This window comes from Bombyx mori, chromosome 5, assembly GCF_030269925.1.
Source record: "Bombyx mori chromosome 5, ASM3026992v2".
NCBI lineage: Eukaryota > Metazoa > Arthropoda > Insecta > Lepidoptera > Bombycidae > Bombyx > Bombyx mori.
The window spans coordinates 12,106,527-12,124,897 of NC_085111.1; the positions used below are offsets into that span (position 1 = coordinate 12,106,527).

The window sequence follows — 18,371 nt, forward strand, 5'->3', positions numbered from 1 at the left end:
ATATTCACAAACTTGTACACAAATAGTTGTTGGCCCGGTCTCGACCTCTGACATTCAACCAGACGAAACAAAGGGACGTAATGTTTTCATTAGTCCTTCAAATCAAAGGAATATACTGCTTAAATTATTTTTGTCCAAAAATCGTTGTCTACACACTAACCAGAAATAAATGTTCTGTGGCCTGTTTGCTAAGGTGGGTAGACAAGCTCATGGCTTGGGCTAAAGGTTTACCAGAACCCATTTAAGACACGAACCCCACGGTTCACCTTTAGAAAGAAGATCGAAGCCTCAACTTGCATGGTTTTCTGCTTTACGACAGAAAACCACTTCTGCTTTACTAGTGGTAGGACCTCTTGTGAGTCCGAACGGGCGGAACGGGTAGGTACCACCGCCTTGCCTATTTCTGCCGTGAAGCAGTAATGCGTTTCGGTTTGAAGGCTGGGGAAGCCGTTGTAACTATACTGAGACCTTAGAACTTATATCTCAAGGTGGGTGGCGCATTTACGTTGTAGATGTCTATGAGATCCAGTAACCACTTGACATCAGGTGGGCTGTGAGCTCGTCCACCCATCTAAGCAACAAACAAAAAAAAAAGGTCAGATACTGTCCCGGTACAATTATGAATCTAAACAATCTAGAGACCTCGTAAAAAGCACACAAAAATTTATCAAAATCGTTCCAACGTTTTATGAGAAGTTCAGTAAAAGACTAAGATAAAGATAAAACTATTTTATTATTAGTTGAGTAAATATTAAATATTTCCATTCTAAATCTCTTTTCATAACATTAGAAGCTTAAATTAAAATTTCTCTACAAACACCCAAATCTACTTACATAACTGCACATTGTTTCGTTAAGTTAATTTCAAATATGATCAACTGAAGGGTTGACGTGTGGATTAAATTGGGTCAATTTCGGTTTAGCTGAAAACTCTTGCTCCGTTCGCTCAACAGTTTTTTTATTTTATTTTAATTACAATACAATTATTATTATTTTGATTTGGTAATTTAAAGACAATTTTGATGAATTGTGGATCATTTGTATTGAATCATATTATAAAAAAAGTAAAATCCCATTAGAAAATTTCAAACTGATTTTAAATAGCATTTAGTTACTATCATTTGTGTCACTTAATAAAGAAATTTGTAGTCAAAATCAATATGTATATATGTTACCGGAAATGTATGAAATCAAGGAATTGTATACAAATCCTAGGAAATGTGTACAATTCCGATACTATTTAGGAAATGTATAAAATATTGTTTGAAAAATTATTTAATGCATACATATCCTAGGAAATGTATAAATTTCCTCGGAATTGTATATAATTCCAATATCGTATTAGGAAATGTATAAAGTAAATGTTTTCTGTAATAAAACACTTTGTTAATATTTTTTTTTAAATATAACACTTCTTGAGACAATCGGGTAACAGTCATACCGTAAAATAATAATAATATATTCATATTATCTTACTAATTAAAACTTCTAAAATCAACTATCTATTCACTTTTAACGTATCACAAAATCAACTTATATTTATTCTTATAAAATCAAATTTTCATTTGGCAAGTAATCAGTCTGATAATTAAATAATTATAAATGTCAAAGTATAAAAGTAAATCTTTATATGATAATACTTTGTGAGTCCATATAGCTATTTATTTTTGCAGGGTAAGCTCGAATGGCATTTGGAAGTACATAATACTTTATTTTTAAAACACAGACATCTTGATGTAGCACAGTTTTTCTTGCAAAGGCACTTCTTAAATCCCTGGCCGGTTCCAGTGGATTGCAAGTTGGCAACTGACCGTAGTGCAAGACTCGTCCCGCTGTCCCCGCGTACCCACCAATATCTTAAATGTTTTACATTTCCGATTGCTATTTAGGAAATGTATAGATTTCCTAGGAAATGTGTAATGTGTAAGTATAATATAATTTATTTCACACATTTCCGTGCGATTTTAGGAATTACATACATTTCCTAGGAATTGTATACAATGACGGATTACATACATTTCCGTTAACATATATAATCTTGTCATATAAAACATACGGCGACAAGTTGTGGTCAGTGTTTGGAACATTTTCACCTCAACAACTTTTAATATTTAAATTGGACAACATTTTATTTGTACTATTACTGTAGCGAAGATCGCGACTTGAATAACTCCCATCTCTGGTATTAAGCAGTAGTGTTTGTACAGGCAAGGGCAGTGCTGGTGCCCCCCCACCGCCTCCCCCGGGAGGACTTCCCCCTCCGCCGCCCGTGCTGCCAGACGTGGACTTCTCCAACTTGTCGCTCGATGACCGCAGCGCTCTCTTCGCCGAAATCAATCGAGGCGAAGCCATAACTAGCTGTAAGTATTGATACATCCAAATAATTTATACACCGCGTGTAATTTGTTTCCTATTAATTCCTGTTCACTCCTCTCCCCCTCTCTCCCTCTCCCCTCCCCTCCCTCTCCCCCTCTCCCTCTCTTATCCCCTCTTTCTCCCTCTCTTATCCCCTCTTTCTCCCTCCCTTCCTCTCTCTCCCTCTTCCCTCCCTCCCCTACCTCCCCTCCCTCACTCTCTATTTTCCATTCGTATAGTCGGGCAGACTAGTCAACTTGATGTTATACAGATATTGGAGTTTTTGGATATCACTACAATATGAATTCAACATTGGCACATAACATTGGGCTTGAAAATAATAATACGAAGATTGACATGAGCAATTTGTTTGGCTTAACCAATGTTATTTTGCAAACTGGATCGCAGGATTACGTTGAGCCGCAGAATCGGGAAGGGAATACCATTTCAATCATTCATTTCTACGAAATTCTACGAAATTGGAATTTTTTTTTACTTTATGTTTTAAATATTAAATGCGCTCATTAAATACCCAACAAAAACACAAAATTGTCGCTTTTAGGACCAAGAAAATGGGTGCGGTAACTTCAAAATTGATAACTTTCTCTCGTCTTCAACTTTAGGGCTTTAGCGCAAAAGTTGTGTTGTTTAATGAATATATACATATACATATACACGATGTGCTTACATCGACCGAAGACTGAAGCTCCTAAAATGTATTTGTTTTAAAACTTGCTGAGTAACATTATAAAAGTTGAACATTCTAGAAAACTTTCACTGAAAACTTCTATGTTCCCCGGAGCTTACCATTTATTTACATTGTTAGAATTAGAATACATTAGATTACATAATATTACCTTAATAAAAATATTAAAATAATTATGATTAACTATAGACTTGGTCATTGACAAAGATTACATACATAAATTCATTATGTCCTCTAGATTAATGCGAAACGCAAATGTAAACTTTATATCTTCTGAAAGTTATCCTTCTGTCGGTATTTGAATTATTTAAATCTTAGTGTTTCTGTCTTAACGAGTTTCTTTAGTATTCTGAATTTAATTTGATTATAATAACATTTATTTAGCCTGACATTCTAAATATGTAACCAAATGTCTGGTCACAAAGAGGTCCAATTTACATATTTATGTGATTTATCAAAAATCAATTAAGTATCTTTCTTTGAAATCGTTTTACTAGCTTCACCCTGCATAGCGTGTAACGACGACTATGTCTTACCATCCGTTGACCTCAGTCCTCAGACATTTGGAATCAATGTCTTTGTGTTAAATTAATTTTGACTTTCAGGGTCTGAGTGAGCTGGTTCTTGACTCATACATACGTGTATTTCCAGTAATCATAATACTAGAGAAAATACTAAGTCGAAAAGTTAACTGTGGAACATTCGTGAATGAAATAAACGATTCTATCGTTTTAATCTTTGTAGCTCACGATCACAAAAACTGTAAAGTGCTAGAAATGTCATAAATGGGGAATGCGAGTGCTTACAAAACTCTCCTGCGTGCTAAGTGCGAATTTCTTAACGTCCTCAATAGCGTAAAAGTTAACTAAAATTTGTATGGAGTTGGAACGTTTGCCTACGTTTGTCGCTAAGGGCGCTGTTCCAACCGCATACTAATTTGAGTTAACCTATCGAGAAAGTATAATAAAAAAAACTCGCACTAAGCACACTGAACGCAACTTCATTACCTTTGACGTCATTCGAGGCTAAAATGTCGGACGATCTAACTATGGTGTAATTCTATGAAATATATAATAAAAAACAACGATTACGACATGATGCGTTGTGATTACTTTAAAAAAGTGTCAGAATAATATTTAGCGATTTCAAATGCAAAGTTAGGTGTTTCAAAATTGTAGTCAAGTAATTTGATGACTCTTTTAATGTCCATGACCCATGTAATTACTTTTCAACTATTATTTGTTTGATGTCTGTTATGCCATATTATATAATAAAAGTAATTGTTATTACTATTAAACACGACACTCCCATTACACACTTAACACGAGTACGTACAACAAATTATTAGTAAATAAGAAAATTGAATTTAGGCTATAGAGCATGTTTAGGTTGATATGATAATTGATTTTAGTTAGAGAGCAATGTATCCTAAATGTAAAAAATAAAAATGCTTGACGAGAGACAATGCACCAGCAACTAGACATCTTTTTACTGTAACGAGTCTTCCAAAAAAACACAAAGCAATAAACGGATTCATAATTTTGAATAAATCACATTCAACATTTACATTCTAACTTTCTGTAGGTAATGTACAGACGTAGCTACGAATAAAATAATCTTAATTAATTACTATTCATGCTCTGTAGGTACTTAAAACGTGTTCTGCTAACTAAATAGAACTTTTTTTTTACTCTGTGTGGACGTGTCTTTATATTTTAAACACGTTGATTAATACATAGTGCTGTTATAAAAACTATTAAATTTTAATTACGTATTAATAGAGAATAGCATACTATCTAATAGTAGTTAGTAGCAGTGTATTAATATTTAAAGCTACTTTTACGGCTTAATTTCACGTTTTTTTATTATCATTATATTAATTCCGACGTTTTGGATACCACATAATTTTGCGGATGACTGATAATAATTAACTCAAGATTAAATATTTAGATATTGCCCTGTGCTATTTCTGCCTATTTCTGCCGTGAAGCAGTAATGCGTTTCGGTTTGAAGGGTGGGGCAGCCGTTGTAACTATACTTGAGACCTTAGAACTTATATCTCAAGGTGGGTGGCGCATTTACGTTGTAGATGTCTATGGGCTCCAGTAACCACTTAAAACCAGGTGGGCTGTGAGCTCGTCCACCCATCTAAGCAATAATTTTTTTTATTAGATAGCTTTAATTATAGTAATGCGATTCCGATCCGGTGGTAGATTCGGCGAAGCACTGTTCTTGCTAGAGTTAATGTTGACGAACTATCTCAAGTTGAGCCCGTGAGCTCGCTTACTGGTCCGTGAGTAGCTGGATTAGCCCCTTAGGCTACCAGTAATTAGGTAGAGGAAAAAAATTGTAGTAACAGATTGTAAAGGTGTAACTAATTTTATTTTTCACTTTTAACTTGGACAAAGCTATCACAGATTTACAGATATGTACAATAACAAAAATCATGCGTTAATATAAGAGCATGCGAGTTTATCGAGTGAGTGTTCCGTGTATAAAGCAGCAACCAGCGTATAATAATATGTAGTCGTTAAAATAAGTAATATGCTGAGAACAAACAATCTCGTAACATTTATTCTTGATAGTTAATTACAAATAAATCTTGTAATTACATTTTAAACAACTGCGAATATTTTAGTGACTGCTGTATCAGAGGCGGTGGGGTAATTTTAATTAAACTTTTACATCTCAAAGGCTTTAATGAATATTCGTTGACAAATGTTTTCTTTCGTCGTTTATCTCATAAAATAAAGTCAACCCAAAATATACCCAACGTTGTAATTTAATTATTTTTACGACCCGTCGCCTATCCGACCATAACCCGCGGCACCATATGCCTTAGATTGCCTTAAATTGTCAAATTAATATAGAATTTTGTGGTAAGATTAAGGTGTAATCTACACGTATAAATAAAAAACTGTCGTCTGTGTACATTTATCATTCATGGGATTATGAGGGAAACTTTAGGGTTTTTATTTGTTGCTTAGATTCGTGATGAGATCACGGCCGACTTGGTTTTAAGTGGTTGCTAGAGCCTGAAAACATGAATTCTAACTCTGTTTTATAGTAAAACGGCTGCTTCATCCTTCAAACCGAAACATATTATTGCTTCACCGCAGAAATAGGCATCGTGTGGGCTCACAACACGCTCTACTACCAGTGAATAGTACCATCTGCGAACGATAGGTAGCTTGCGAGTAACATAAAAAAAGTGTTTTTCATTTAAAGGCAATTAGTGATGGTCACAGAGCAACGTGACCGGGTTCCGCTAGTGAACAATACAGCGTTTATAATGCTACTGAAGAAATTAGCATAGCTCGAAGTGCCCACAAAGACTATTCCCACATGCTCTATATCTTTTTTTTTATTTTGTCATAACTAGCCTTGCGCAAAGTGACGCCGGACATGCAGACCCACAAGAATCCGACTCTCCGTCAAGGCCCGGCGCCGTTCAAAGCGACGTCGGCCGCCGGACACAAGCCGCTGCCGCAGCCCGGCGCTGGACAACTGGACAAGCCGCCCGTCTTCACTCGGGACGGCAAGAAGTGGCTTATCGTGAGTGCTCTAATAACATTTTTATCTATACTAATATATAAATCTACAGTAGTTTTTACGGATGTTCCGTTATAATTACTGAACCGTGCATCCGATTGACTTGAAACTTGGTATCCATGTAGAAAATACATGTATGTACTTAATGGATAGACTAATATTTATATGAGTGTTGGACTACCTACACCAGTTGCGGGGGCGTTAATGATGAGAATCTTTGTGGTAGTGAGAAATAATAATGTTAATTTTAAAGGCCCAGCGAAGCGGACGGGTACAGCTAGTTTGTAATATAATCATTTGGAAACTGTTAAAATGTTTTGAACATAATATTATTACAGTCCTTAAATTATTATGTTTTCATTGGTAAGACACGTTAGCAATTTCAAGGATCTTAATGATCTTAATGAAAAACTGGAAGTAAATGAAATTGTAGTGAAATTCATTCAAATACCATTAAAACTTAAGTAATCCACAGCAAAGCTAATAATATAATTAAGTTACATGTAGTCCTATTTTTTAATTATTAAGATTTGACCTATTGGTTTAAAAATCAATGCGACAGCTCTTTTTTCAGGACCTTTTTTGGAGCCTTTAACAAATATCCCCAAATTTGACCATCGGTCTACAGTTGACACGGGCATTTTCACCCAAAGAAAAATGAATATACAAGAATAAATTAATGTAACAATATCTTGAAAGAAATCTAAATTCTCTTTGCAGGAGTACCAAAAGGGCAACTCCAATTTAGTGGTCGAGAACGCGGACATGAACAACGTTGTGTACATGTTCCGTTGTCGCGACTCCGCCCTGACGGTCCGCGGGAAGGTCAACGGGGTCGTGCTGGACTCGTGCACCAAGTGCGCGGTCGTGTTCGACAACCTCGTATCCAGCATCGAGTTCGTCAACTGCCAGTCCGTACAGATGCAGGTCAGTCGCGAATACAATTTTTTTTAAGGAATTTTATGACCTGGTAACTAAGACCTTTAAGTCATGTCTTATTTTAATTTATTATTTTCTTATTATATTCTTATTTTTATGAAAAATGATAATATGAGACATTAATCAACTGGGATGAAATTAAATTAAATGACATGATATGGGATGAAATATAACCTCAGTAAAATGGTGGTCATTTACTGAGATTTTTGAGGGGACTTTTTGGGGGATCCCGAGAAGTTACGTCCAATGGCTTTATTTCATTTTTCCACATTATTTGTGACAACGTTTTCATAAACAAATGCTTGAAGAAGAAGATGAAGAAGATGAAGAAATATGAAAATATTACGTAAATGAAAAAAAAAACAAGCAATGCAAATAAAAATATATTAATTTAGAAGAACTTCAAATAGCAATATTGTCAGAACATTCTTCGTCGTATTCGTTTTCTTTTTTAACTTCTTCGATGGTCAATAGACGGCCGGGCTCCGCCGGCATCATCGACAACAACGCAGGTCTCGTTACGTGACTGCTGTATTCGCATTGCGAAGAATGGGAGCAGACGTCACCGTACTGTTGGAAGTCGCATTCAGCTGTGTCTAAAAGATCCTGCTTGAAACAACATTTCAATTTCATCAGAAATTAGGTACACATCGGTTCTAAGTGCAGAAATGTACACTATAAAATAGACTGACGTGAGGATCCGTGCTTTAGATACGGGGTCACTAAACAGAAGTGCATTTCGAGACACTATAAATAAATTGAGGGGTAGGTTAATATTGTTCATATTGTTATTGTTTTGCGTTTATATAGTCGTAGAGATTTGCAGTTGGCAGCAGCTTGGTTGTGCCAAGGTTGTTGTATGGATATGGAATGAGTATATCAGAGAAAGTGTGAAAGTAGCCCCGGTAATCAACAAATTAAAGAGCGGACGGTTAGCGTGGTATGGACATATGATGTGTACAGAGAAGATACATGTGACTAGGAGATGTATGGAATTGGTAGTGTATGTCCATGAGTGACAGCGACTATTCATCATGAAGCGGGCCGCAGGCTCGTCTGCTAATATAGGCAATAAATAAATATTGACTTGTGGTTTCACACCACACCCTGTATATGGATAAGTTTTAAATTTCGATTAAAAAAAATTGATATTACTAACCCCAGTGTATATGCACGGGCTGGCCTTATTCTCTTGCGTCCAGTTCGCGGCGTATTCACTGTTCAAATCACTACTGCTGTTCCTCAAATCGCTGTCTCCTGAATCTGAGGAATCGTTTGGCTTCGTGTAATCTCCCCGGGCCTTACGAGATGCCACATCGGCCGAATGCGTGTCGATATTCAGTATAGTCAATTCACTATTGATCACCATACTAAGAGTGTTTTGCCAATCTTCTAGAAGCTTTTTTACGCTCTCCATCTAAAATATTGATGAGATGTGTGAATTGAAATAAACAAAAAAAATATTATTCTAAAATAAAAAATAAATTTTTACTTTTTACTGGTGGTACCTCTTGTGAGTGTGCGCGGATAGGTACCACCACCCTGCATATTTCTGCCTTGAAGCAGTAATGCGTTTCGGTTTGAAGGGTGGGGCATGTAACTACACTGAGATCTTAGAACTTATATCTCAATCTGGGTGGTGCATTTACGTTGTAGATGTCTATGGACTCCAGTAACCACTTAACACCAGATGGGCTGTGAGCTCGTCCACCGATCTAAGCAATAAAAAAAAAAAGATTTTAGACTCATTACCTTTTTCTTGATCATGGCATGACGGTTTGCACGCCTCAGTCTTTTTTGTTTTATATAGTGTTTCAAATAAGCAACTTTATACACATTTGTAACGTTGACAATCTTCACGCGACAGTCTTGGCGGAGGTCTCCGTCGCTGAGCGATGAGTAAATGCTGTTTTCTGGCGATGGACTCTCATTTGGCAGCTGCTCTCCGCAGTCCATTTTACCAGGTTGTCGTTCAGATACATTGACCTGGTCACATTTCATTTCTTTTAATAATCGTATAAGGAACTCCCGATCTGGAATTTTAAACATGTATTTTTTTTTATTGCTACCATGCCGATAGTCTTGAGAGGCTATTTCAACTTCGCCTTGATGTGTAGGTGAGCTCACGGGGTTCAAACCGAAGTGTTGCTAATACTGGCCCTAAAGAAGTGCTTTGCAGAATCTTCCACCGGATCGGAAACGCGACCCACTGAGAAGATCCGGCGAGAAACTCAGTGTGCTTTTTTTTTTGTATTTTCTCATCTGCACTACGAAAGTTTCAAAGTTCAAGTTATTTTAGTCTAAGAGGAAAGGGTGAATGAAACTATTATTTCGAAAAATATCTAAATAAAGTAGAAGTATCTTGAGTAAAACAAGGTTTTATTGAAGCAAAATAAATAAACCTATGTATTTTTTTTTAATACAAATTGGATTTAGTAATGTAATTTCGTTTACAGGATGCATACTATTCGTATAGTTAAATCATTTTTTCATTAAATTTAGATATCGTTTTCTGCTTGTGTGTCTCATAAATTGAAATCAACTTACTTTCTTGCGGGGTCGAATGAGATAGAGCGTCGTGGTCGTTGTCCCAAGCGGCGCCTTCGAGTGTACGTCGGAGCGCCTCGTCCGTGGCTATGACGTCACGCACGCGCGCCCGCACCCTCCTCAAGCGTTCCGCGTCTCTACGCAATTGCTCCGTTCGTTCCGTGAATTCGGCATCACGTACACACAATTTTGTATTCACTATCTGAATCTACCCTTCAAACAAATATCTTGATAAGCCTGAATAATAAACTCTATAAAGTCGGTCCGTATGAGCACGAATAATAAAATAGTAATAACCTGTAGTTGAATATCTTGAAGTTCGTTTTGCTTTCGTTTTATTCTTTCCCGCGATGTCAAATATATATTCTTCACCAGCGTGTACATGTAAATTGCCGTCGGGACATATTTAACAAAATATAATGCCTGCATAATAATACATTTTATACATAAATAAATTTGTTTGATTTTAAGTCCTTCAACAAAAATTATTTGTGAATTGATGTCGAATTTATTTGACTGTGGAACGTTATCACTTAACACTGGGTAGATTAAGACACTAGACGAGATGCCATACTAAAAAAAATATAGAAATCGTCAGGAGACTTCTTTGATAAAGCTACGCGACACGATCTTATCCCCGCCCCAATAACTACATATTCGACCACGCATCCGGCAAAGAAAAGCCGCCGTCGCCCAAAAATTCGGAATCACTCTCGGTGCTTTTAAGCCTCTAAGCACCGGTCACCATTTTCGTTGAACTCGTCGAATATGGTCAAAAATTGGATGCGCAACCTAGGCCATAGACACAACCCACTTAGTTTCTCGCCGGATAATCTCAGCGGGTCGCGATTCCCATCCGGTGGTAGATTCAACGAAGCACTGCTCTTGCTAGGGCTATTGAGCTGACCTACTGGTCCGTGATTAGCTGGAATAACCCCGTAGGTTACCAGCGATTAGGTACGCGATAAAAATCTAAAAATATAAAAGAAAAACATACCAAAGCTGTGAAAGTAAAATGCGTATAAAGTCCATAAAAAAAACTGATCCAAAATTGCATAAACGGCACACCGTATTGGTGTAGAACCGTGCTCCAATATTGCTCCCAACTCCATGAAACACCATTACTAACATCTACAGCATCATTTCTTTCCCATTCGTCTTTCATGATTGCGAAACAAAGTAATTTACATTAAATTATTTGTGAACCTTTGTATACAAAGTTAAATTAACCGTCAATCTCACTTTCTTCATGGCATTTATAAAAAAAAAAAGAATTACAAAATATTATGAGAAATAAACGGTTACGATAAAAATCACAGCTGACAGCAGAATTGCTTTATGTGTCTGTCAGAAATATTTAATAAAAAAGTTTTTTTTATAAATTTTTTAAGCAAAATTATTCAAAATTGTTTCTGAAGGATAAAGTTTTTTCATTATAGAAGACTTTTTTTATTAAAAGCTTAATTCTGAAAACGTGACGAATACAAATTATTGTTTGTAAAATGGATCTGTTTGTTTCGTCGGAGAAATCGTTGGCTTTGGTAGGATCGTGTTTCATGTTTATCTATAATTATTTGACTGAAAATTTTAAATATTAATATATTTTTTTAACTTGAATATACTGTCAATCTCCCATCTTAAGACGCAAGGCCGGTGTTCCATTCACATTAGATTAACGAAGGTTTTACGCATTTTTTTTATTTTTCATTTTCTTTTCCCTACGATATTTTTAATGAACTCACGCTCCACCTCATAACGTGACAGTCGTCACCCATCACGCAACTAGCATGCTGACTCGCAACCGGGCTTGCAGTGATTTTTAAAAGATTAGGATATATTTTGCGGTAAAAATAGTTTTTCTATTCTTCTTTAAGACACAAGCCCGTAGTCTCAATTTTAGTATTACAATCGTCTCACCCTACTTCAACACTAAACTGCTTCACGTCAGAACTAAAAACGATGATTGTAGCTACCCGTGCGGGCCCACACCGCCCCACCATTAACTAGTAATTAAACTGAATTTATTTGTAATTCTTTTTACACTTTTTTTTATTGCTTAGGTGGGTGGACGAGCTCACAGCCCACCTGGTGTTAAGTGGTTACTGGAGCCCATAGACATCCACAACGTAAACGCGCCACCCACCTTGAGATATAAGTTCTAAGGTCTCAAGTATAGCTACACAATACTATTCCTTCATCGTTGAAAACATGTCGCTTTTCTACCCACCCAAACCCGCTTTAATTCTTTGCATTAATCCGTTCAAAGGTATTGGGCAAAGTTCCAACCGTTTCCATCGACAAGACCGACGGATGTCAGATATATCTGTCGCCGGAATCGCTGGACGTCGAAATCGTCAGCTCCAAGTCATCGGAGATGAACGTTTTGATACCCAAGGCTAATGGCGATTACGTGAGTACTGTTTATGTTAATACGGTTTTGGTTTTGTATTGTTTTATACTGTAGTGTGCTAAACACTAAACATTATTGATTTTCTCTGAATTAGGACGAGGTTTTATTTATTTTTTGCTTCAACTTTATGCACAAAAGTACAGTGGCGGACTTAATGCCTAAGACATTCTCTATCAGTCAATCAAAGGTGGTCTAAAGCCCTTTGGTGGGTGCATTCCTTTTGAGAAATGAAAAAGATAATGATATGTATATGAAAGGTTAATGGCTATTGGGTTTAGGCGATATTTCGGTTAATACGTAACATCTTTGTAATTAAAGGTCCGTTTTATTTGATATTAGTATCAAAAATTCGATATTTTTAATTGAACTTCAATTATGCTTACCAAATTCACATAGCTGAAATGTTTGGTTGTCATGATATTAAACATTAAACGACTATCCTGGAAATTTGCAAAAATGTCGCCTAAACTAAATAGCCTTTACCCGTCGATATACAAATACGAAAACACACTCATGTCTTAGTATAGAGGTTGGGGAAGTGAATACCTGATCCGGTAGACCGAATGGTAAACAGTCGACGTCGCCCTAATCACGTCATTACGGATCTTCCCGATCGATTAACGCTGCTTTTATGTGCCTCAAGCACCGGTCACCGTCCTCGCCGAACCCGTCGCTTGCGACGAAGAGCTCGACGAGTGAATTAACCCATAGACATAGCCCACTGAGTTTCTCGTTAATAACACATTGTTTTGTTGCAGACCGAACACGCGATCCCCGAGCAGTTCAAGACGGTACTGAACAAGCCGGCCGGCCTCACCACGACGCCCGTCGAGAACAAGGGCTAACTCTGACTCGCTTCCGAGAACTCGATACTACTAACATTATTAACTCGTCTCGTCTTTAGTAAACTTGCTGTAACCTAAGGCGCGAGATACACACAAACGGCGTAAGGCTTAAAAGAACGCGTCCATTGGCCCGCGTCGGACGCACCGCACGCAACAGACTTTATTTTGCTTTGTACGATTTCAGTGCTGCGTCCACTATCCGCGCCGCCCGCACCGAAAGCCGGCATTTATGAGCAAAAATTACAAAGCAAAATAAAGTTGGCCAATGAACGCATAGCTTAAGGCGCGGCGCAGGCGTGGAACGGACACAACACGGATTTAAATTATATAGAAGAGGCGAAGTGAATTTATAGGCTGATTTCGTTGAATTAGCATACCTTCCTCTACAAATGACGTAGATGCGCTTGATTTGTGATATACTGCTTGCGTGACGCTTCAGTTATGACCGAGTGTAATTCACAATACGTTTCCTTAGTACATTTTGTATGCAAAAGGTTTTGAAATTGCGCCACGCCGAACTCCTCGCCGTATATGTGTATTTCCCGACTAACGGTAGTGATTAGAGTATTATCATTGACAATTTTCGATTTGCATTCGAAATAAACGAATTAGCTGGTCGCGTCTATTATTAACATATTTTGTATCGAGACGAGGGTAAACTGTTTAATTTAAATGTACCGTGAATGACGCACTCGTCTCATGGTATTATTAGCACACAAACATTACCTATGATAAAACCATAAAGATATTGATCGAGTTCTCGAATAACATATTGTATCATTATTATTATTATTATCAATAATATAATAATAACATCCTCGTTTCTATATATAATTTCGCTCGTTCGTGTAGTTCTTTAAAATTAATATTGTAAATCTATAATCTAGATGTGAACTGTATTCAGTATTTATTGGTCTTATTTTTTCTTGTATAATAATACAATAATGTTCCTTGCATTCGTGCTTGACGTTTTGGATGTTTTTTTTTTTTGTAATGATATTACGTACGCTGTATCTCGTGTCTCGTCGGCTTGGAGTACCGTCAGGTACTGGTCTTGGAGTCGCTTCACAAATTTTCTAAATCTCTTACCGGTTCACGGATTCGTAATTGTCTGGATTGACTGAAATAGACAGTCGCCGCTTCGGTCCCCGGACCACAAGCGTCTGTTTACTAGTAAGTTATTGCGTGGTGTGTGATTATCTCGTGTTTTTGAAGGCTTTCTCTCGTTCTTTGCTAACGATGTAAAGTAAATACACGTTATTGTATAACCCCGTGATTTGCTTCGATCTTGGTCTAATTATACTATATTATATTTTGTATCGACCCGACAGAGTTTTGTAGTAGTCATTTTTTTTTAAATTAGGACATGCCCTAATTTATATTTGTGTATTTTAATTTGTTTGTATTCAAGTAAAAGTATTATGCATCATAAATGTCGATTAGTTTACATTGTGTTCGTTTAGTGACAATTTGAATGAATATTCTATTTATTTATGCTATTCTCAACCTAATTATAATGCTGTATTGAAAAATTTTGCATTTTGTTAATTTATTTGTCGAGAGATTAAAATTTATTTTTAAGAAATTTGTTCGTTTTATACCATACGAATACTGTGGAAGTTTTAATTAAAAATGCATATTCAATAATTGAACGAGTTTATTATCGTGATTGTGGTCGTCCATTTGAATCTCACCGAGTGTGCTGCCGACATTGAGACTCACACGGACAAGGATACTCTAATATAAATAATAATTGAATAGTACAATAAAACTGGACGCAAACTAAACTATATATACAAACGGCCCAACAGACGCACAGTTTTATATGGCATAGAAAAAGTGGTAAGTGTAAATATGTTATACATCTATTGTTGCTATGGTTTGCCAATTAACGCTAAAACACAAACTTACAAAATATCAGTCGAATGAGAATATACTCTACGTAAGTACTGGCTTATCCTAAGTCGTTCGTTTTAATCGGGATCTAAGCTAGTGTTGTTTAGGGGCTTGCTGCATTGCCATTCGTCGCTGCCGTCAGAACATTCTAGAAACCCGTTGCACACGCTCGACGGCGGCAGGCACTCGCCGAGGGGACACCTGTGCCCTCTGCAAGTGTCTACTCTATGTCGCCGGTTCTCTGCGACTTCTAAGTCCGCGTAGAACTCCTCGTTCGATTCGTTCTCGTCGAGTTCGGTGTCGTTGTGCGCTGGAGTGTTGGTAGCGATCACCGAGTCGATCCAGTCGATGTAGTTTGAGACTTTGGTGTAGACGCCCGGGCGATTCGCCCGAGCGCAACCGTATCCGTTGCTGGTCACACCGTAGATATACCATCTTCCGGATTCCTAAAAAAAAAAAAACAATAACTTTCATAAATACTCACGGACTGAATTATGTTCTTAATTCGAATATACGTATGATGACAATGTAGGTAAAAGCGGGTGATTTATACAAGCGTTAGAGGACTTTTTTATAAAAACAGATTTCAAAGTATATCTCACTAAATGAAATGTCGTTTTTGGTTGTACGATTCATTACACAAAAAAAAAGCCGTCGTGTCATATTTGAGTACTTACAAATTGTTCATTCAGTAAACCTAAATCTAACTAACAACTATTCATAATTACTTAAATATTTTCGCTACGATTATTCTTTCGTGTTAAATGAATTATTCGTGTCTGAGACTACATAATTACTTAAACATTTTCGCTACATTATTCTCTCGTGTTAAATCAATTATTCGTGTCTGAGACTGCATAATTACTTAAACATTTTCGCTACGATTATTCTTTCTTACTAAATCAATTATTCGTGTCTGAGACTGCATAATTACTTAAATATTTTCGCTACATTATTCTCTCGTGCTAAATCAATTATTCGTATCTGAGACTGCATAATTACTTAAAAATTTTCGCTACATTCTCTCGTGTTAAATCAATTATTCGTGTCTGAGACTGCATAATTACTTAAAAACTTTCGCTACATTCTCTCGTGTTAAATCAATTATTCGTGTCTGAGACTGCATAATTACTTAAAAACTTTCGCTACATTCTCTCGTGTTAAATCAATTATTCGTGTCTGAGACTGCATAATTACTTAAACATTTTCGCTACGATTATTCTTTCTTACTAAATCAATTATTCGTGTATGAGACTGCATAATTACTTAAACATTTTCGCTACGATTATTCTCTCGTGCTAAATTCGTGTCTGAGACATGCTAACCTGACACATTAGTGGTCCCCCCGAATCCCCGAGACAAGCGTCGCGGCCGCCGCGGTCGTATCCGGCGCAGAACATGTCGTCGGTGACTCTGTACAAGGGGAGCAAGCGCGTGCGACGCCGGCACTCCGCGCTCGATATCACCGGTAACTCCACCTCTTGCAGGGTGTCCGCTGAAAACAGATGTTACGTATTATAATCATTTGAGTACGATCGTATTACGATTGAGTTTTCCAAAAACGAATTCTTAGAACGAAAAAAAGGACTAATGCGCAACAGTTTAATAAGAAAAATTTATGTATTATAAAATGTATATAAATGTTACTAATAATTACTATCGTCGGTTGTCGTCGGACGTTTCGATTACAGTAAAAGCTCCTTATATGCGCTTCCTTTATTAGCGTTTTAAAAAAAGCAACCCAACTTTTAGAAATAGCTTCGTAAGGAACGTAGGTATACTTCGCGCATAAACGGCTTTTACTGTACTTTACTTTCATTTTGATTCCGTAAAATGTTATCAGTTACACGAGTCGTCGCCGTTTTAAGTCGTCGTGGCCTAAAGGATAAGAAGTCCGGTGCATTCGTGTTGAGCGATGCACCGGTGTTCGAATCCGAGGCGAGTACCGATTTTTCTAATGAAATGCGTACTCAACAAATGTTCACGATTTACTTCCACGGTGAAGGAATAACATCGTGTAATAAAAATCAAACCCGCAAAATTATAATTTGCGTAATTACTGGTGGTAGGACCTCTTGTGAGTCCGCGCGGGTGGGTGCGACCACCCTGCCTATTTCTGCCGTGAAGCAGTAATGTGTTTCGGTTTGAAGGGTGGGGCAGCCGTTGTAACTTAACCACTAACACCAGGTGGGCTGTGAGCTCGTCCACCCATCTAAGAAAGAAGAAAGAAGAAAAAAAAATACTAACGGAAAACTCGTTCGTGCTCGTACAATTGCCCCCAGCCGACGACCGTGCAGTGTCGTCCGGGGGGCGGCATGTGGTACGCCGGCGGCAGGCAGGCGGGTCGGAGCCGTGCGTGCATGGCGCCGCGCTCCAGCCGCAACAGCGCGATGTCGTTCCGGAACCCGCGCGACATGTACTTGGGGTGCGTCACAACCTGCACCACGCGCGACACCCGCTCCCACGGCCCCCGAGGCCACGCCCCCCGCCGCAACGCGCCCAGTCGCGCCACCCAGTGCGCTTCTGTGGCTCTGTTACATTTAAATAAAACATTATTACCTAGTTTTTTTTATGAGGTGGCCTGGAGGCCTTTCCGCTGTCACAGGGGCTCAGCCAGAAGGAGCGGGATTTGGTAACAGCTACCTAAGCACCTTCAAGGGAGACCTAACAACTCAAGAGTAGCTGCTTCGCGAATGAATCTACTACCGGATCGGAATCGTGACCCGCTGAGAAGATCCGGCGAGAAACTCAACGGACTGATGTTTAGGTTAGGTTGCACGTCGAAGTCTTTGCCGAGTTCGACGAGTACGGTTACCGGGGTCCCTACTCCTAATGTTAGAGCGGAAGGCGTCTAATGCAAGGGCTATTGGATCTGATTGGTCCGTAAGGACGTGTCGTAGTCGACGACAGTGACTGGCATTATTACCTAGTATTTGATACAATCAATACACGCATGTGACTAACTACAACAAGTCCGTGTGCTTACTGCGATTTTTGAACGTTTTCGATAGTGTAAAAGTTACCGCAAATTCGTATGTAGTTCGAACAGCGCCCCTAGCGTTCTAACTTCATATAAATTTTAGGTAACTTCACGCTATCGATAACGTTAGAAAACTCGCAC

General features: G+C 37.8%; 3 protein-coding genes across 7 annotated transcripts in view; 1 reads left to right on the forward strand and 2 right to left on the reverse strand.

The window, feature by feature from the left end:
• LOC101737787 (adenylyl cyclase-associated protein 1) overlaps positions 1–15,001 on the forward strand; it is a 36,381-nt gene extending 21,380 nt beyond the window's left edge. For both annotated transcript variants that reach the window (XM_012693778.4, XM_062668729.1), the window contains exons 5-9: positions 2,208–2,360; positions 6,444–6,616; positions 7,334–7,540; positions 12,366–12,509; positions 13,268–15,001. In XM_012693778.4, the coding sequence (XP_012549232.1) occupies positions 2,208–2,360; positions 6,444–6,616; positions 7,334–7,540; positions 12,366–12,509; positions 13,268–13,354 (764 nt within the window). In that variant the 3' untranslated portion in view covers positions 13,355–15,001. The remainder of the gene's footprint in view (positions 1–2,207; positions 2,361–6,443; positions 6,617–7,333; positions 7,541–12,365; positions 12,510–13,267) is intronic.
• On the reverse strand, positions 7,923–11,442 carry LOC101737648 (uncharacterized). The gene is made up of 6 exons (XM_004930068.5): positions 11,097–11,442; positions 10,397–10,522; positions 10,100–10,307; positions 9,305–9,585; positions 8,712–8,969; positions 7,923–8,158 (listed from the first exon to the last, which is right to left on the reverse strand). Exons 1-6 carry the CDS (start codon positions 11,262–11,264, stop codon positions 7,955–7,957), a joined length of 1,245 nt encoding a protein of 414 aa, XP_004930125.1. The 5' UTR covers positions 11,265–11,442; the 3' UTR covers positions 7,923–7,954.
• LOC101737507 (uncharacterized) overlaps positions 14,994–18,371 on the reverse strand; it is a 64,870-nt gene continuing 61,492 nt past the window's right edge. For all 4 annotated transcript variants that reach the window (XM_062668724.1, XM_062668723.1, XM_038010832.2 and 1 more), the window contains exons 11-13: positions 17,498–17,781; positions 16,576–16,745; positions 14,994–15,696 (exon numbers count right to left, since the gene is read on the reverse strand). In XM_062668724.1, the coding sequence (XP_062524708.1) occupies positions 15,328–15,696; positions 16,576–16,745; positions 17,498–17,781 (823 nt within the window). In that variant the 3' untranslated portion in view covers positions 14,994–15,327. The remainder of the gene's footprint in view (positions 15,697–16,575; positions 16,746–17,497; positions 17,782–18,371) is intronic.

Excerpts from the sequence above, each read along its gene's own strand:
- LOC101737648 (XM_004930068.5), bottom strand. The coding sequence starts at position 11,264 with ATGAAAGACGAATGGGAAAGAAATGATGCTGTAGATGTTAGTAATGGT. Across the intron at positions 10,308-10,396 it reads TTCAAGATATTCAACTACAG|ATTCAGATAGTGAATACAAA; the intron begins GTTATTACTATT and ends TTTGAAGGGTAG. Across the intron at positions 8,970-9,304 it reads ATGCCATGATCAAGAAAAAG|ATGGAGAGCGTAAAAAAGCT; the intron begins GTAATGAGTCTA and ends TCAATATTTTAG.